Source organism: Calonectris borealis, chromosome 2, assembly GCF_964195595.1.
Source record: "Calonectris borealis chromosome 2, bCalBor7.hap1.2, whole genome shotgun sequence".
Lineage (NCBI taxonomy): Eukaryota > Metazoa > Chordata > Aves > Procellariiformes > Procellariidae > Calonectris > Calonectris borealis.
Window position 1 is genome coordinate 58,536,368 of NC_134313.1, and position 21,239 is coordinate 58,557,606.

General features: G+C 38.9%; 1 protein-coding gene across 1 annotated transcript in view; it reads right to left on the minus strand.

Moving 5' to 3' along the window:
- Positions 1–21,239, minus strand: part of PIEZO2 (piezo type mechanosensitive ion channel component 2) — a 177,841-nt gene that overhangs the window by 94,962 nt on the left and 61,640 nt on the right. The window contains exons 6-11 of the mRNA XM_075144509.1: positions 15,494–15,656; positions 7,414–7,545; positions 6,282–6,320; positions 4,325–4,463; positions 3,782–3,921; positions 1,446–1,682 (exon numbers count right to left, since the gene is read on the minus strand). Coding sequence (XP_075000610.1) covers positions 1,446–1,682; positions 3,782–3,921; positions 4,325–4,463; positions 6,282–6,320; positions 7,414–7,545; positions 15,494–15,656 — 850 coding nt within the window. The remainder of the gene's footprint in view (positions 1–1,445; positions 1,683–3,781; positions 3,922–4,324; positions 4,464–6,281; positions 6,321–7,413; positions 7,546–15,493; positions 15,657–21,239) is intronic.

Below are 21,239 nucleotides of genomic sequence, written 5' to 3' on the forward strand. Positions count from 1 at the left end.
GGACAGAGCCAGGCTCTTTTCAGTGGTGCCCAGTGATGGGACAAGAGGCAATGGGCACACACTGAAACACAGGAGGTTCCCTCTGAACATCAGGAAACACTTTTTTACTGTGAGGGTGACTGAGCACTGGCACAGGTTGCCCAGGGAGGTTGTGAGTCTCCATTCCTGGGGATATTCAAAAGCCATCTGGGCATGGTCCTGGGCAATCAGCTCTAGATGGCCCTGCTTCAGTAGGGGAGTTGGATCAGATGACCTCCAGAAGTCTCTTTCGACCTCAACCATTCTGTGATTCTGTGAAATTTACGGAGTGCATTATATTCAGCCTAAAAAGCCTAACTAGACATCTTCTATTAGTTTTGTGGGTGTAGCCAAATCATCATATATACACAACAGTTTCCTATCTTGACACAGATAGTTTTAGATAAAATATTTGATGATACAGCTAATAAGAAACAATGTCAAAGGGGCTGACATATTAAGAAGTTAAAACTCCTTAGAGATTTACAAAGTCATTGAGAAGAACTGTAGAACTTCTCTTGCAGAACCCCTTGAGCTTTAGCTCTCTTACTAAACTAGTCCTACCTTTACGAGAGAAATAATACAACACTCACTAATTTTCAAATGCATTAAAGACCCAGAAATGGTTGTCCAAAGGGCACTGCCAACAAGGAAAATCACTTACAGTATCAACTTAAATGGTAATTAGGAGTCACAAGGGAAGTGATTCACTTAGCACAAGGGGAGCAGTGCCAAACTAGATGCATTCTCTGAGACGCCCCTCTTGGGTGCTCTAGGAAACAACTTCCTATTTATGCTCATTCCCTCCCCCCAGAAGCAAACCTGCCAAACAAAATGCATTTTGTAGTGCTTTCAAGACATCAAAGAAAAAAATCTATCATGCACTGAGGTCAACAAACTCTCTTGTTTCTGACCCGAAATGGATTCCAATTCATGCTGCTTCAGGTGTAAGGATAAAGAATTAAAGCTCAGTCACAGCTATGTACTGCTGCTTGTGCAAATCGTAAGGGAGGGAGTAGTACTGATAATTGCGATGACACCACAGTTCCAGTTGCCATCATATTCAGAGACAGACCTGACATCCCATGGGTATTAATCTAACAAATCAAATCACATCTAGTTTTGCATCCAGTTTATAAAACCAAACAACTGAGCAATTTCCATCCACTACGGATTTTCTACAGAATTATCATGGAAATCTACGAAGATGTCCAAAACATTTGTTTTGGTATTGGCTTAACAAGCAAGAAGCAATTTCCTGAACACTATTTTTTAATGTCTTACCCTTTATTGTAGAACTGCTACTGAACATGGTTATACTGAATACTGAGGATTCACTCTTAAAAGAAATGCCAAGAGATCCACATTTTTTATCACAATATATTTTGTGGTTTCATAAATAAATCTCAGCTGTCTGTAACACCTACCTTTGATGCCAACTCCCCAGGTTCCTTTCTTTCTAAAAAACCAGATACTTGAGGAAGCTCATCATTCTTGAGCTCAATACTCCATATATACTGCAACGTTAGCAGTAAATTTCCATAGAAAACCATGAATGGTGAACTGATCATGGCGTATTTCCTTCGGTCCCGAATCATCCACAATGTGCAAGACCAGATCAGTAACACAAAAGTCAGCCAGCTGTGATACGTGATACTCCATGCCTTGTGGAAGGAGGAAAGAGAGGGAAAAATGTTCACAGATACATTCAGGAGCAACATCGATGCATACTGCCAGTTACACTGAACTTACGCTTCTCTCCTTAACGCACGTTTTCATTGTCATGAGACTCTCACCCATATTAATCAGTTACTGGGCCAGCTACATTAAACCCCCTGGAGAACGTGCAGAAAGTGGATTCCTAAGAAGTCCATAGCTGAGGGCAAACCCTGCTTTGTGCATTAATTGCACCTTGGTAAGGTTTGTAAGCAGACTCATTGCTCCTCATGACACTAAACTAAAAGAGATGGAAAATACAGACAAACTTTTGGGCACACAAGATTTTCTTGCAAAACGAACAGCAAAGACTTCAGAGTAGGAATACCAAAACATATTCAATAGCTACTACATTCAAGGCCTTTGACAGACTTACAAAACTATGCTAACTCCACACTGTTCTGGCTTTTGTGGAATCAATTTAAAATGGGAAGCTATGGTATGCACACACCTAACCTGAAGAACATTTAGTCTACACTAACCATGTTAGATTACCTGAAATACTCACAACTGCAGAATGCTTTCTATAGCTTGCAGAAATCAGTTACTGAAAACTGCTCTATTAAACACTCAGGGAAAAGGATTGGGGTTTTAAGTGTTTTTTATTAACACTGTGTTACTGATTTAGGACTAAATTCAGCTACGTATATGCTGGTATAACTGTGGAATAACTGTCAATAAAACATTTTATATTCCTTTTCAATTTAAATAGAAAAGTATGAAACATTAAGAATTTCCATTAAACATTTCCATCAGTTTAGCTCAGCCCCCTTGGAAATGATGTCTTTTAAAGGTATGTGAAAAACACTAATATGCTACTTCTCTGTCCCCATATAAGAAAATAACTTACACCGAGCTGTCTTTGGCTATGGTGTAAGTGGAATTTGCATCAGATCACGCCATAAATTCATAAATGAATTTGGGTCATATAAAATAGGGGTATACCACTCAGAAAAAAGCTAGTAGTGTCTCAATATTAAACTACAAGAAAGCTATTCAAATATATCTTTTCCTTCGATATTGAGAGATATGACCTTAGAAATTAATTAAAAAGGAAATGAAGCTCATATGAAGTATGTGAGTTTAAAAAATAGGAAAAAGAGGCATTGTGTCAATATGAAAACAACTACTTCCTAATGTCTCAGAACGCATCAAGCCAGATCCAGATTCTGCACAAGGAGTCTGCTTTATTTAGTTGAGAAACTTTTCCTGTTAAAGGACAGCAAATAAAGTTTGAAACTTTATGCAAACAAGAAGCAGCCAAGTTAATTTGTTTTACCATTTTTAAAACAAAATTGGGCCAAGAAGCTTTATGGTTAATTTCATCACAGTTGAAACCTTTCCAAAACAGTAAAACCAAAGCTTGCATTGGGAATATAGGGAGAGATCTAATCATTATGCTGAAAACTTGCTACAGTGCAGCTCAAGGTATTTGCATCAAGTGGCTTTAAAAGCAAGCAACAACATGAGAAAGAGAAATAAGGGCAGTAAGTAAAACAATAGCAAAATCTTGCTTGGCACAAAGTTGTATTTTCCTTGAGACCTTTCTGTGTCAACATAGGAAATCAGGCTTTACAGATCTTTTCTTCTCAGAGAGTAACTGGATGCATGCTTCAACCTGAAATAGGAGCTAAATTTTTAAAATTTGCTATATCACTATGAAATGCTTTAATTTTGTAGGCAAATTTCTGAGTGGAGCAAAAGCATGAGAAGCCTGCTTATGCAGGAGCTTTGGAATCAATAGAAAACTGAGCCCCAGTGGTTTTCTAACATTCAACAGATGACAAAACCCAGGGCTCCCAGTCCTGGAAATGTGATGTTTTACCCAGAACCCCATGTGCTGCCCTATTTATAGGTCTATAACAGGCCGGGGAATTAAACATTAATAACCTAAACCGGACCCAAAATGATGCAGACACCATATTGATATTTTCTAACCCTGATGCAAACACTTACTGAAAACCAACCGATGAGAATGAGGAAAATATTGAGAAGACACATTTATTTGTCAAATTAACAGCATTATTTTTTTGTTGCCTGTACTTACCATCATAGCTATAAGAGCACAAATGTAACTTTGTTTCATGATAAATTGGAACACAGAGACTAGGGCATGTAATTTAACATTTTCTTTTTCTTCCTGAGCAATTTCCTCTTCCTCTTCCTCCTCTTCCTCCTCTTCCTTTTCTAAGTAGAAAAAGAAATTCTTATTTGCAATTCATGCTGGTCTAAAAGTAGTATATGCACTCTCTCCTGGAATGATTTCACTTGTAATCATTCTGATGGCTACTTCTACAGCAATCAGCAAGCTCAAGATGGGAGCCAAAGAAAAATTACATTTGAGCACAGTAAAGCAACAGAAAACCAGCAGTCACTGTGTTGGTAGGCAAAGTATTTTGGATAGTATATGCCTACAGCCCAGTTTACAAAAATTGCCATGTGGTCAGCCACCATTGTAAGGTGACAGCAATTATTTAACTTCAACAGGCCAAAGAGCTTACAAAACGAAAATAAATGCTAGAGGCAGGGAACAGAGATACAGAATAAGAAAAAATATGGAACTAAGGGTAATTTCCAGGCAATTCACTACCTGACATGTCATCCGAAGGCTCCCATTTGTACTGTGGTGTTGAGTACATATCTGCTTTGGCCGGACCATTTTCTAACGGCAGTGTGGGGTGGATGGTGTGATAGTCGGCAGGGTTCCCGTTCACTGTTACCAGCAGCACCTGCCAGGACAACAGAGAGAGGCACTGCGTTTAGGGCGGCTCTTATGAGAATGAGACTCCTACTTCTGTGCTTTGCTAGTATTGGATTGCCAATGTTAAAGGAGCTTAACAAGTAACTGCAGTTACCTCCTTCCAGAGAAATTGATACGTTATAGCCATGTTGCATGCAAAAGTAGCACATAACAGCTTCCAAAATTAATTGTTGTTAGCTTTTTATGCAATATCAATAGAATTACAAATTTCTTTCAGTGAAGTTCTTTAACAAACAGTAAAATTCTGCTGCATCTTTGAACTTCTGTAAATATTTCCTTTAAAAGATTTCAAGGTTTTTTCCAAATTCCCAGAATGTCACATTGCATTAGGTAACACTTCACTTTACACACAAGCAGTCTGAAAAGGAATAAAAGTGTGGATACACAAGCAAAAGCAATTAAGTTACTGCAGTCAGCTGAGCCAGGGTAAACGACTATTTGCATGCTTTTGGCCTGTCCTGCCTATGAAATTAAATGGAAAGAAAAAACAGTGTAAAGAAGGACTAAGTTAACACATCCACAGCTGGGGAAGGCTAAGGCTGACTGCATGGCTCAGTGCACAAAGAGTAACTCAGTGAGCCCATCTTCAGACATCCTGCCTTTCCCAGGTTAAATTGGCTTTTTACAGCCAAGCTAGGCAAGCATCATCTTCTATCATCTCCTGCATTTAAGTTAAAGCTATAACCAAAAATTCATCCTCCTTCTTAGGCAAACTAATACGTCAAGATTTTCAGACTTTAGTTCACATCTAATTATTGCCAGTAGTTATGAAAATAATCGTTATAAATTACTTTCAATTTTAACTTATTACTGGTGAGATCTAAATTTGCTGCCATTAATAAAACCAGTTGCAGTAATTATTGTTATTGATGCCACATTTATGCCACTTGGTAGTACTAATTCAACACTCTTTCATTGTTTTATTTTGGTGAATTAAATTCAGCCCTTCTGCTTGCTTGGATTAGGGCTCCAGCAACCACAATCATAAATATCTCTTGTATTGGCAGAAATTCACATGCAATGGGTTAGTGATGGTGGTACATGCTAAAGACTGACTTCTGCTTAGGCTGTGAGAAAGGAGCATATTTTGCCTGTTGAAACTATGCACAGGCATGTGTGGACTGTTTCAGAAGAGTATCTGGGTTATGTCCAGCTATATTCAGCAGCTACACCAGGCTGTGGAGCACATTTAGACTTGGTTATAGCGGCTCCCAAAGTTCATCTGCATCTCCATTCTTCTGTGTATGCTGAACAGAGGGAATGTTTCTGCTTTCAGAGTCTGCTAGGATCTATAGCAGTCACGATAAATGGATCATTTGCTGTCTGTTCAAACAAAGACTTGGATTTTCTGTAATCTGTAAATTGAACTCATATGTGTTGTCAGTCATGCTTTAAGGGCCTCAGCATTTCAACACGAATGAAAGAAAAAAATACAGCAAAGAAGCTAAATCAAGTTTAAAGATGGCTTGCATTAGAAAGCATATTTTGATATCTTATTTAAACCCAATGAAATAGCAAAGATCGTTTGCCAGTTGGTACTACTACAAGCAGTTTAAGTTCAAATGATCGATTTTAGGGCTAATCAGTGGTTTCTCAGTGCAATTATTAAGGAAGCAAAAGACAATTATGTTTAGGATAATCAAGGTTATAGGGTAAATGGCACGCTAACCAAAATAAAGAAGTTTTAAAAATGTCATCTAAGCTTTTATCTGTATATATCAGTGTAATCCGTATTTACACACATTAAGAAGAATTACAAAATTACAAAGACTAGTAGTATACTAACATCCGATGGCTTGTATTCATCTTGGGTCATTGACAGAAGCTGCAAAAAGCAATGCAAGGACAAATTATTAAAGAAGCATGGCTCAAGCATTAATAAGTCTAACTTTTTGAATACATGCATGCATATTTGCTGACTTTTGCAGATTTGCACTAAGAAATTCAGAACGAATTCTTAAAAAGCCAGCAGAATTGTACACTATGCTCCATAAAACGATATTTAGTGTGCCATAGCATTGACATAACTTTACTGTATGTTCCTGTGAATTCTAAACTAAAACAGAATGTTGCATTGAAATTTTAGATACTAGGTCAAAGAATTAATCAGTATGGCATTATACTGATTAACTGCTTTCTAATGTCTTTCTAATGATGCAATGCTTAAAAACTAAGTTTTTAAATGATCATTAGAATTACTGTACTTATAAAAATACTTCCAAAGAAATGCTTATACTAGTATAAAATGCAATACTTGATTCATTTGCCAGCTCATTTACCATTACTATTATTACGGCAGAGTTCTTGGGTCCTGAGTATATGTGGCTCAACAGAGTGTTTGTATATCTCAGACTTGACTGCAACTCGTCAAATGAAATTTTGCACTGCAGCTGGTGAGGACAGATGGTAGAAAGCTGGACCCTTCCAGGAGCTTTTACACCAACTGCCTTACTTGCCCTGCTATAAATAACCAACAAGGGCACCAGTATGCTTGGAGGAAGATAAGCTGGCAGCCCCCCCCTCCAAAGACAGTGCTAATTAGTAGTCACAAGACAGATCAGATCTTTACATCACGATTTAGCTCCCTGACAGACATTCTAGCTGTTTTGCACAAATATAACGGCCTCATGCTAAAAGCCTGGCCCTAAACTTCTTAAATGCGGAAGCTGAAAACATAGAGAATGCTCTTTTACTTCCTTACACTGGCTCTTGGGGTTTTTTTATTAATTTTTACAAAATATATTCCTGTTCTGCCACACAGCCTTGGTATTATATCTGATTTATATAATCACACGTGAAGATCTTCTTACTTGCAACCTATATAATGCTGCTTCCCTTAATTTCAAAGTAACTGTGATAAAATTAACTGACTGATTGAAATACATTTAATGCAGAGACCCTTCCCCCTCCAGCCTTACTTTTCTCTCATCAGTTGTATAGTGGCTTGCATACCACAGACTGCGTCTTCTCTCCGCTGTCATTGGAATTGGGCTGCAGGCTATTTCTTTGTCATCTTCCCTGCTAACAGATTTCTCTTCATCAGGCATCTGCTAAACAATACAAATGACAAGACTAGTTATAGCTCTCTAAATAACAATCTTACCAGAGGAATTTAAATTTTCCCCTAATTGATGCTCCCTCTCCAAAGTATGTCTTTGAAACATCTTTTAGTGTCTAATGCACTCAATCTATGATGGATGATTTACTGAGATGACATTTTCAGAAATGATGACAGAGCTTTTCTATAACTGCTAGTCTGTCAATGCCAAGATGTTTCCTGATAGTTACAAGACACCAGAATTACACAGACATCCACATCCTACCTTACTGTATAGTCATACCATAAGCTAGTATACAAATGTTTAATTTTCAAGGCAGCAAATTGAAAGAAAAGTCACTCTTCACGTTTGCCTATATATGTGAAAAGCCAATTCTGCTTCACTAAATAACTGAAGAACTGAAAAGTTCAAAACCTTTTGAGCATAGGTATCTACCATTAAAGGCTAACCTAACTCACCAATCATGCCTCAGTACATAACAAAGTAGTCAGTGCTGGTCATCCATCTAGGCTCACCTAGTCTAGCTTCTGAGTGAAGCCATAAAAACACCTGTGTGTGCTCACGCTCATATGTAGGACAAGATGACTGGAAAAAGCCAATACGGATTTACCAAGGGTAATCTGATTGCTATTTATGCTGAAACTGGCTCAGTGGAGGAAGGGAGAGCTGTGAATGATTGATTTTAGCATGGTGCTTGACACAGTGTCCTACAACATCTTTGCTGACAAGCTGGTAAGATATGGGCTTGACAGATGGACCACAAGATGGGTGGAGAACTGGCTAGACTGTCTTGCTCAAAGTGGGGAAATGACTCGGATTCAAAATGGTAGTCAGTCACGAGTGGAGTTCCTCAGGGACTGACAGTAGATCTGGTACTATTCAGTATCTTCAAAACTATCCGGATGGAATGCACCCACACAAAGATTGTGGATGACTGAACTAGGAGGTGAGGTAGATGGGCCAGAAGGAAGAGCCACCATGCAGAGATAGGCTAGAGATGGGGCAACAAAAAATGCACAAGGTTTACAAAGATCAGTATAAAGTCCTGCATCTGGAATAAACCCACATAACAATAAAGGCTGTGGACAGACTGTGTGGGGAGCAGCTCTGTGGAATAGGCCCAGGGGGTCCTGGTGCACAGCAAGCTGAACATGAGCCAGCAGTGCACTCCGGTAGCAATGAAGGCAAACATGTCCTGGGCTGCATCAGCAAGAGTACTGCCAGCAGATCAAGGGATGTGATTATTCCACTGTACCTGGCAAGCATCAGGCCATACCTGCAATTCAGTTCTGGCATCCCCCAGTTCAACAGAGACATAGAAAATCTGGAGAGGGTCCACCAGAAAATTGCCAAGATGACTGGAGGGTTGGAGAAGCTGAAGGATGCAGGAATTGGTTTTTTTTCAGCCTTCTAATACCTAAATCGTAGTTCTAGAGAAGACAGAAGTTCTCTTCTCACAGTGAGGCATGGTTATAGGACAAAAGGCTAAGGGCATAATTTGCTTCAGGGAAATGCCTTCTGGATATAAAAAAAAAAAATATTTTACCGTGAGAACAATTAATCATGGGCATTGGCTGCCTTCGCTGGAAACATCCAAGACTTGGCCCTAGACAACCTAATCTGAGGCCCTGCTCTCACAAGAAGTTGGATCAGATGGTCTCCAGAGGTCCCTTCCAACCTGGACTGTTCTGTGACTCTGTGATTGTCTATGATCCACATGCTCTATTTCTTCATCTGTTACAGGAACTATTACCACTAAATTGCGGAGGATTGCTAATGCAGCAGTCTTAACTCCACCTTAATTCCATGGCCCACTAGGGGCATGGGGCCTCGCAAATAAACTGAACATGGATGTTATTACAGCACAGTGACAAGTGCGAGACCCGGGTATGTGTACATAAACCATACTAGGTTACAGCTCCTCTTTGGGGTCCTCCAGATCTCTTCCTGCACTGTCCCTCTTTCTCCTGCAATCTTGAACTTCTCAGCTGACCTGTCACAAAGCAGCAGAACCTTGCTGTTCATACCAGTGAGAGGAGGAAGCTCAACCATGTGGTGCTGAAGGAAAGAAGGGGGTGCTCTTGAGTCAGTGGGCTGCATGCAAAAGCTCTGAGCATCTCCAGGACAGTGTGGCTCAGCAGGACTCACTGGCCTCGGGATACCATCAGGGAGAAGCTGCCACTACTGAAGTTATTCTGCTCTCTGCCTTTGCCCAATTTCTTATTTTGAACCTTAGACCTTGACCCTGCATTTTATTTTCATTACTCTCTTCATTACATTCAGTCCTCTCTACTTCCTTAGTTTTCTGGTTTCTCCTCTCCTCCCAAGACTTCATGTGGTTTTTAGATTTTTGGCTCTGTGGTGGGTTGACCCTGGCTGGACACCAGGTGCCCACCAAAGCCGCTCCCTTCCTCAGCTGGACAGGGGAGAGAAACTTTAACAAAAGGCTCGTGGGTCGAGATAAGGACAGGGAGATCACTCTACCATCACGGGCAAAACAGACTCAACTTGGGGAAATTAGTTTAATTTATCACCAATCAAATCAGAGTAGGATAATGAGAAATAAAACCAAATCTTAAAAACACCTTCCCCCCACCCCTCCCTTCTTCCCAGGCTCAACTTCACACCTTATTTCTCTACCTCCCCCCCTCTGTGGCGCAGGGGGACAGTGAATGGGGGTCGTGGTCAGTTCATCACACGTTGTCTCTGCCGTTCCTTCCTCCTCAGGGGGAGGACTCCTCACACTCTTCCCCTGCTGCAGTGTGGGGTCCCTCCCATGGAGACAGTCCTCCATGAACTTCTCCAACATGAGTCCTTCCCACGGGCTGCAGTTCTTCATGAACTGCTCCAGCGTGGGTTCCTTACATGGGGTGCAGTTCTTCAGGAACAGACTGCTCCAGCATGGATCCCCCACGGGGTCACAAGTCCTGCCAGCAAACCTGCTCCAGCGTTGGCTCCTCTCTCCACGGGGCCACAGGAGCCTGCTCCAGCGTGGGCTTCCCATGGGGACACAGCCTCCTTTGGGCATCCGCCTGCTCCAGCGTGGGGTCCTCCACAGGCTGAGGTGGATATCTGCTCCACCGTTAACCTCCATGGGCTGCAGGGGCACAGCCTGCCTCACCACAGTCTTCACCACAGGGGAACCTCTGCTCCGGCGCCTGGAGCACCTCCTCCCTCTCCTTTACTGACCTTGGTGTCTGCAAAGCTGTATTCTCATCTCTCTCTTCTGGCTCCAGTTTCTCTTGCGCTGTTTCTTTTCCCCCTTCTTAAATATATTATCCCAGAGGCGCTACCACCGTCGTTGATGGGCTCAGCCTTGGCCAGTGGCGGGTCTGTCGTTGAGCCGGCTGGCATTGGCTCTAGCAGACATAGGGGAAACTTCTAGCAGCTTCTTACAGAAGCCACCCCTGTAGCCCCCCCCACTACCAAAACCTTGCCACGCAAACCCAATACAGGCTGTGATGGAAATAATAAGTATTCAAAATTTCAGAGGAAGAATATAAAGTGAATATTATGGAATAATAATAGCAGTGGCTATTCCACTCTGCCATCCATTAATGCCTGGATGTTTATCTCAAAACTGGTAGGAATGGTGAGGATTGAGAGGTAGATTTACGTATGCTTTGAAGTACTGCTTTAAAAAAACTGTTTTCCTATGCAAAAAAGTACTGTAATACTAAATATATACACATGTGATTCTAATAAGAAATGAAAAGTGCTCAAGTTGGGTTCTACATTGCTGTTGAACTTACCAAAGCTCAACAAACTTTGAATTACCAAATTCAAAGAATTACCAAAACTCTACTTCCTCTCATCGCAACCTCCACCAGTATCAGTTGTTTAGAGTATTGAGCCAAATCCTCATTCGTACATCTATAAGGTCTTGCTTCATAAAACCACCCCTACTCAGCAAAGTACACAAGTGCTTGTGGAACCTGGAACCTGGGGCAAGGTCTTAGCGACTTCAGCAGGACTTAAGTGGAGGTTCAGGAACTTTGCTGAGCTGCAGCCAAAACATAGATTACACACCAGCTTTAGTAGCATTATTCTGAACTTACCATGTTATTAACTACAAAACAACTGGTCAAGTCAACTAATTGTCATATTTTATTTCAACATGAATGGTCTGTTTGTAAGGACGTAAGATTTTTCTCTTGCCTATTTTGTCCTTTCTACTTAGCAGATAGATACTTGTATTTCTGCTTCAAATACAGTCTTACTAAGTTGACTTTTGGTTTGCAACAAAATATCCATCTGTCCCAGTACTTGCTGTTTTACTTAAACTCTATCTGCCGCCAACAAAGAGATACCTCATGCTGTAAAAGCTACTTTTCATCTGAACTCGAGGTGTTTCAAAGGCAGGGTCCCAAATTAGGCTTTTAATGGGAACTAGTTGGTGGTAAGTGTTCTCATTGTTTATGCAAAGTCAGCTGATGCAATAGAATAAGAGTAAATCAGGATGCTGGGCAGAGGTCTGCAAAGCTACCCATGGGAACAAGACATCCAGACATCCTAGCTGGTTTTGAAACTCTCTCCATTCCAATCCTAACGGTAAGGTCCTATTTTTTAAATTTGACGTAGATAAACAATTAATTTAGTTTTACTTCTCAGAGGCAATGGTAGCACATTTCACATACGATTGTGTATTTATATTTGATTGTAAAAGGGCATTCCTAGCCAAACTGTAAGATGAAATGAAGTGGTTCTGTGCTTAAAATACTTGTCACTGCCATTTGAAACTTTAATATAAATGTGGACCATAAAGCACTGTTTATCAACAGGGTTTATTTTGGCACCAGGGTGACCGAAATAATACCAAAAGACCTAAGATGTAGACAATTATTTTAGGCACAAAATTTTTAGCCTAAGAGACTATAGGGAAGGGTGGGAAATCTTGTTTTCTCTCTCTCAGACAAGGAAGAAAAGTCAGAAAACACAATACTAGTCATATGATTACAACTTGTGAGAGTCCTTTGACTTGTCTAATTCTTCCAGTTCTTCCACTACCCGAGCAACTCTCAAATGCCTCTTAATGCAAACAATTCTAAAAATTCTATAAGAGGACTCTACATTAAATTGCTGTAACTGTTGACTTCTGTACTATTCCTTGCCACTCACTGGACAGAATGAATGGGCCCTATTCATACGTTCAGTACTAGCAGTTACAACTATGAGCTGAAATCTCCAGAGGCAGATTGCCTCTTCTTATTTGCAGAGGTAGAATTTCACAAGACTCAATGTTAGAACAAACCAGGATCCAAAATAGCGAGCATAAGAAAAGCAAAACTTCCACTGACCGCCAAGGGCGTTTTGCATGAGTAAGATCCATACAAAATCCCACACAGAGGCCGTACACTGAAATCTCATACATGCTGTACTTTGACAGACTGTGGCACACACACAAAAAACGTCACCCTGAAACTCAAGATTTGAAATGGGCATTGTTCTTGTAGAATTGTTCGTCAGCTGCAGTATTCAGAGACAGTCTCAAGAGCATCTGTCTCAGAGACAACTCCTGCTGCAATCCAGCAGGAATTTTGTCCACAGGAAGACCCCAAGATGCAATTCACTCAAGAACGAAAAAACACCAGATCTACATGTCTTACTCTGTTTTCAGAATCTGCTACGTCAGTATTATATTTAGCTTACGTACATCATTTTAGACTGAATAAATATTTCCTTATGCATAATCTATCATACACATTTTATTCAAAACAGGTTTTGTTCAAGAGATTCTTTTGAATAAAATTTCTAAGATGAGCCACTTTTTACTGAACATGACAGCAGTATGCAGAGAACAACTGCTTTACACTAAACAGCACATAGCATATTGTCTTTGCCATCCATCCAACTATAGGTAGGTTAGTGGTGAGATCCTAAATACAGTGGGACTTTGAAATCACTGGGGATTGCAAAGGCAGGTTATATACTTAGTTCCATAATGAATCAAATGCACCACAAATTCACTAGTCAAAAACCATTTAAATAATTGAGAAAGGAGTCTACCAGGAGAAAGCTAGTAAGAGAAAAATTAATTCCTGATCTATGGCACCACTAGAGGAAAAAAAAGTGCACACAGACAAAAAAAGACCATAAGGAGAAAGTGTGTAAAAGATGGTAAATTTTGCAAACCTCAGCATCTCTTTCTAATGACAAATACTGGCATCACTACATCCTGTGCATCAAAAATAAGCATTAATGCATGGGTATCATTTTCTTTACAATGTTCTCTTTTTTAAGTGTTCATTTCTCTTAAGAGGGAAGCATAATTCCCCTGGCATCTGAAGTTCGTAGAGGAGTGCCAAGACTTTGTATTGCCGCTTATGTAGCCATGGGTTTGAGAGACATCAACTTTTCTTAAATTAATCTCTTTTAATACTTACTCCGTCTAGCTCAATTGCTTAGAAAGTATCTCTAATTTGACTTGTTTCCAGTTCTCAGCGACTGATTTTAGTGTCTTATGGGAATATCCACCCCAGACAACACAAGTAGTCTAAAAAAAAGAAGTGCAGGAAGGTCCACTATAGTTCCTCTCTAGTCCCTATAGGAACTTGCAGGATTCACTCTATCCTGACACAGACAGGCCCATTTCTCTCCACTGAAAAAGCACAGTAACTTACTTAGACCCAGCACCAAACTTTAAGATGGTGAAAGTTGGATGAAAACAACCTGGGTACTGTAAATGAATTCCCAGAGATGCTGAGATCACACAGCTCTGACTAACTGCATTTCACATGTGGTTACTCCTCTGTGAGTAGTTCTCATGATTTTACTACACAGTTTGTGAGATGTGAAGTTTTAGTTACAGCCCCAATGCTAAAATCATATTATTATTTGGAAATCTCAGTTTTTACTTAAGGAAAAAAAAAGCAAGTTTCCAGCTGCTGCAGCTGCAGAAAAACATAATAGGAAAAAAAAACCCTAAAAGAACCCAATGCCAGAGGGCACTGGACCACAATGTTTTAAAACCTTGTGACTTCAGAAAAGCCAGTCTTAAGATTTCTGGAAACTTAAGACACGATTTTTTAATAACTCAGACTGACAGTTCTGGCGTCATTCACCTTTTACTATGAAGCCCAATATATGTAAACCCCATATATCAGACATCTCAATTCAGAGGTGATGTATTTTGTCTGCCTTTTCAAATGTTAAACTGTTATATTATCCGTTATATGAAGAAACACCCTTACAATAAGAAAACCTTCAACATTTTTACTTGCTACCACAAACTCCACTAATTCACAGCTCAGTCATGAGTATTTTCATTGTGGTTTACAGCACTGCTAAACCTGAACTCTAAAACTCATGTCAAGCCTCAGACGATCAGGAGATTAAAATAAATAATCCTCTTTTTACTTCCAGTTTCTAAGCTTTTATGATACCTTTGGGTTCTTATATTCCCTTTTTCCTCTGAAACTGGAAGAAGTGAAAATTTACTTTTTGTCTCCTTTTTCTCTTGCTCTTAAATGAAAGCTGGGATTTTCACTCAGGTGCACAGATTCAGGAGGAAAGGTTTTACGAAAATTTTTCTCTATCTATGATAAAATAGCAAATCTCTGTCTTGTCTTGCAGTATCTTGTGCCAGCCTGTATCCTACTTCAGTCCTGCTAGACAAGCCCTGGGTGTTTGCCTTCTATTCGATAGCACCTACACTACTTCATATCAATACCGGCTTTCCAAATCAGAGTAAGTGTTAATGCTCTGCCATTGTAGTCCCTACATAAATAGTCCTGCTGGCTTTAAGAAGAATATCCATGTAACTGCTGCAAGATCAGACTCTCAAAGACACTTATCAAAAAGACTGAATTCAAGGTATGAGCTTGCACTTGCTGTCTATTTCCCTTAACTTTCCTGAATGTTGGCACCTCTGTTAGCAAGTATCTGCATTGGCCAGTCTCACAGTCATCAGTGCTAAAAAAGAGAAGGAAGTTACCCTTACAATGGGCTCTTGTAGCCAAAGACGGATAAGAGTTGCAAGGGTGTAGTACATCACCAGCAGTAAAATTGGATTAGCATGGTGATACCAATGTAACTCTTGATTTTTGATGATCATCCAAGTGCTTGAGCAGTTTGTCTGAGTAAGAGAAGTCACACCGAACAATCTGTGGATATAAAAAACCAAGAGAGTTAGAGAATAAACACCAAATCTTACAATGTTTAAAAAATTTTTCAGTAATTTTTGCTTACCTATAATACTGATTGCTCTGTTCAAAAATGGTATTTGCCATCTTATCTAAAATGCAGTGCATATTTTCATTCCACAATATTTAGTGAAAAGGAATGTTGTTTGCACTTGGTTTTCAACATAAAAAATTGGAGTATAGTATTATATCTACCATGTCCAATGTGAAAACTTTAAGTGACCTGCGCCCTGTAGGTCCAGAGCTACAGAAAAAGGGGAGAGAGAATCTGGCTGTAAGGCCATTTGGCAAATCACAGCAACATGACATTTCAGATTTAGTAAACTGACATACAACACCATTCCACTCACTCTGCCAGGACAGAGCTGTAAAGTACATCTCCTCAGCACATTGAACAGCTTACTGATTTTTTTTTTTTTAAAAAAGCTAATTCTATTAATAATTTGCTATGTAATTACGCAAATACTTTTAAACATACAGAGCTCCACTGAATTCATAGCTATCGTGAACAGAAAAGGAAAACATTCAGAAAGGCAATTGTTCTGGATGATCAAATCATTAAGGGAAAAAAAAGAAGAAAAATTAATTCCATAATTAGTATTAGTAGTTGCAGTATTAACATCAATGATATGAGATATTTGACTATTTCTGGAAAAACTGCGATCTCACAATATTCTATCAAGTAAGAAACTTATGTTGGAAAAAACACTTAAGAATAAAAAAAAAAATCCCCAACATTTTAAATTTAAGAAAAGAGGTTAGGTGCTTTGTAGATTTGTTAGATGCTGAAACAAAACTAGTAGGAAGTCAAAATTAATCTGGTTCTTTCAGTGTAAAATATTTTGCAGAGTTCCAAAGATAGTGCATAGTTACCAGTAGCATATGTCAGAATTCATTGTAAACAGTTTTGTTTTATTGACAAAGCTTTTTCTTCCACAATGTGTATAAAAGTTTTCAGTTTTTTACAACAAATAGATTTGATAGGAGAAGTTTAAGGAGAACTATTTCCTGATAGAAAATAACCCCAAACTATCATTATTCTGAAAGAGTAAACCAAATACATTTAAAAATTTGTTTTTCTGCTGGGGGATTTAATCGTAAACAGTAAATGTCTAAAAGATTACTTCTTCCTTTACCTAGTAAGATCCAACATGAAAGAGTGAATGAATACAAAGAATGACATTCAATGGAGATGTACGGCCTGAAATCTGCCCTTTGGATGCTATAAAGTGAAAAGAATATGAAAAAGGAGAGGTTATACCTGTTCATTCACTGGGGGTTTGTGGCATGGGTATAACACCATTAACTGCCAACACTAGAGCTCTATAGCATTTTATTAAACAATTTATCAGCACTCACTTCTTGTTCCGATTGTCGACATGAGCCAAACACTATAAACTTTAAGACTTCTCAGAGCTTTTGGGTGGATCCAAGGTTGGAAAAGAAAAAAAAAGAAAAAGATCCTGCATACAAAATAAATTGTAACTTAAAGGAGCTGACAGAGCTGTCTTTGGAGTTGACCCAGATTCAAACTTCCGTAGCATCCAAGCACATTCAGGGCTGGTGTTACAGTTTGGCTCCATCTGACTGAAATTCACGCTGGATTGTATTCTGTTCATATTTCTATCAGCGTAGGGGAACATCTTGTTTTGTCTGCTTTCCTCTCTGCCAACTGACTTGTAATTTTTGCCCATCAATGATCAGGGTTGTTGAGTTCCTATTAGTTTCATCTTCTGTCTCTATTTCACAACACATTCCTCCATCTTTGGTTCATTTTAAGCTTTTCTATGTAAGCACAGTACAAATCACCCTACTTCTGTTTCACAAACATATCAGAATCGGAGTGAAATCCAATTCTTACTGAAGTAAGAAGTCTTTCCATTGACAGCGAGTGATGAATATTTCCTACAGAAATGAGTGAAAGACCAGTTTCCGAAGGTCCTTCGACCCTTCTGCCAAGCAGACATGATCTTCATATCACATATTCCATTCCTATAGTACATAGCATTATGTACTGTAACTATAAAGTCTCAAAAACTTGTGTTTTACTTTTATCTGCACTGAAGAAACATTCTACATAATCCTACCAGTTAGGAAATTTTGGTTCAGATAAATCCTCATTCTGTTAGTTTCATTTGCTTGCTTCAAATTATCCATACATTATACTATTAGACTTAATTCTGCTCCCTTCTGGTCCTGCATTCACCAAATATACATAAGTTAGAATGTATCTCTTCCCTCTTAGTTGCCACCTGACCAGCCCTGTATTTATTTAACCCATTTCACTTTGTCTCATAAATCATGAATCTAAAGGAACTGCTCCTCATTTCTGAATTCTCCTTGGTTTTTGGAGACTTGTTAGTCACAAAGGTACTCAACACAACATTCCCTGACTATCAAATTCAAAATGCACTGACGTCTTGGGAATGCTCATCCTGTCTCTTCTGGCCTCCAATAAGGCTACAAGTTGCTACTCATTCAATATTTATGCTTCATCATTATCTTCAATGAGAACTGCTGGTGCGGAACATTTTCCAGAGACATACAGACATCTTCTTTTACTCAAAGCTTTTAAATGCACAGGAATGACTGCCATAAAACGTACAAGCATTTACAGTAAGCAACATATATTAGGGTATTTTTCAGTTCTGCATACTTCATTCCATAAAGATGTCTATACATTCAGTATTGATCACAAGCAGCTATATTTGTGCCCAACTCTGATCTTAGTGTGACTTTGTCTTAAACAACATACATATATACCATCAGTAAAGTCAGAATGAGCCCTAAGTGGGGGAAACCAGATGCCAGACAAGACAAGCATATGCATGTCTGGATACAGAAGACAAAGAAATACTGAGTGACCATTTACTAATGGAAATCCTTTGCTTTTCAAAAGACTGCATGTAATGTCAAAAACAACCAGAGGTTTGCAAGATGTAATAAATTAATCTTCCTATTCCTGCAAAGAAACAAAAATTGTGTTTTTCAAAGTCCTCAACAGTATTCTGAAAAATGCATTTATTAAAAAAAAAAGTATAGTAGAAATCATTTGGAAAATTTTAGAAATTATAAAGGGCCAACTTGTCTGAAAGAACTTGGATGTCAGACTGAGGAACGCTCTGAAATAACACAGTGAAAAACAGTTCTTAAAATAAAGGTGATATCCTTTTGTCCAGTTCCTACTCTATAAGCTTGTTTTCCCAGCAAAGGTTCCTACTGAATCTGTGAATCATCCTTCTGGCAGGTGCACTTTCACCTTTTGTGACTCCCTGACAAAGCTGTAAGCTGCGACCATAAAAAAACCCCAACTTTTTATATCAGTCTAGCACTGAAAATCAGAAAAGCAATTCCAATTTTAATTGAAAACAGAAAAACAAATTCCTTTTGCACCCACAGATATTTGACCTAAGGAGCTGCTGAAGTACCACGTTTTATTACTGCATTATGTACATTGCTAAAATTTCTCCAGCATGCATTATTTAATTATTACATTAATTATAAGAATTGGTGTTAGTAATTAGTCATGGCATTAAATATGAACAAAAATGGCTACATAAACCAAAAAATTAAATATATGTCTCATATACAGAATCATCAAACACAGTAATTACAGATCTGTTAGGTCTGTGAGTTTTGCTTCCAGCAAAAATGATCTGGAACATTTTTCTTTGTAAAAATATATTTGTCAGTTCAGATCCTGCATGTACTGATGCTTTAGGAGTTGATTTCAGACCAGGATTTGCCTCATAATTTCCAAGGCCAGGAAGGGAAGTAATAATTCTGACTTCCTGCACAATGTAGGACACGCAATAATTCTTGTATTGAACAAATAACTTGCGGTTGAATTACAGTTTATAGATTAGAAAAGCATCCAATCTTGATTTCAAATGATAGCAAATCTTCTACTGCCTTATTATTTTCTACCACATTAGTTTCTATAATAGTTTTGTCTAGATGAGGTTTCCAGGTGCTGCATCTTCCTACAACTCTGTGTACTACTTCACACACTACTTTTCACTACACAACAGAGCAGGAGTCATTCTCCTGTACCTTCTCTGAGCTTCTCAATTTATAGCAACCTCATCAAATGATCCAACACAAACATCTACAGTCCACCTCCACCGCACTGCACAGCTTTCCCCTCTTTGTACAGCCTAGGGGTCACGCTTGGACACCACCACCCAAAATATCAGAGTAGAAGCCTGCATTTACATCTTTATCCAAATACATTTGGGCTTCTTTGGACAACTCAACATCAGTTAGGAAATAGGCGGAAGCTGTTTTATTGCTACAGTATTAGACCTGCAATTTCTAAACTGGTCAGTGCAAAATCTTGATGCACTAATGTACAAAACCAAGGAAAAAAAAAATTCAAGGACAATTAAGCTTCCTTTTTTTTTTTTTTCTCCCAAGTAATACCTGCTACCTTGTCTTCCTCAGGAACTGTTTCATCTCTTTTGTCTTCCCACCATCAAGCAAGCATGTTGGCCAGTTCCAAAAAACATCAGCAGAGAAGCATGAGATTAAAATGGCACTAAATTCCTCCGAGCTACCTGAAAATGTCTGACTGGTAAGAGGAAGAGATGGAGATGGAGATGGAAGTAGAGGTGGAGGTGGAGCGAGGAGAAGAGTGACAGGCTTTGGAGGCAGAGAGAGAAATCCGGAATTCATGACTACCAATGTTCACCATAACTATTTTGAGATTTAGAAAATCCAATTTGAATGGAAGTGAACTTAATATTTTAGGGTTTTTCTTTTATTTTAACTTGTCTGAAAGAACTTGGGGTGAGACTGTGCTGAAATTCTGACTGACTTTGAGAGCTGTTTCATTTGTTTAAGGAGTGGGAACAAAAAATGTATAAATAGTGTCACTAGTGACAGAAGCAATTGCCTTGCATACAGCATTTATGAATATGCATCAAAATACATTAATATAACAAAAACATTCACCTTTTCTGCAGAAAGCCTCCAAGGTAATAACTTACAACATTTTACAGACTCACTTCTGACTCACTAGGCAGAAGCAAAAGACATACAACAGCTCTTCTCATGAGTCCGACCCAACTCCTAACAATGTGCAAACCACACATAAAAAATTCATTCAGTGCTTTCGATCAAACAGGACGTGAAGTGATTCACAGTGGCAGGAAACTGTCTGTTATCATGTCCTATTGATTACATTTCCTCTGAAGGGTCTGAGAGTGCAGTGGATTCTCAGTCTCAATTTGTTCAGCCTCAGTAGACTAATTACAAATGCTCATGAGTTTGCATGCTGCTTTGTTTTATCCTCATATATTCTAGCCAGGTATCAATGTATCGTGACTGAAATTTGTCTGGTTTTGCTTCATTGGCAAACACATAAAAGCTTAAAACGGCATGCAGATTTGTCAAACATTTTGCTAAACACCACTTATTACAAATAATTCTGGTCAGAGGTATAAGACTACGTCAATAAAATAACTGCATATGTTAATATCATGACATAGCTTTAAATGCTCTTTATTCACCAAAAATAAGGAAAAGAAACAGAATTTCGGATAT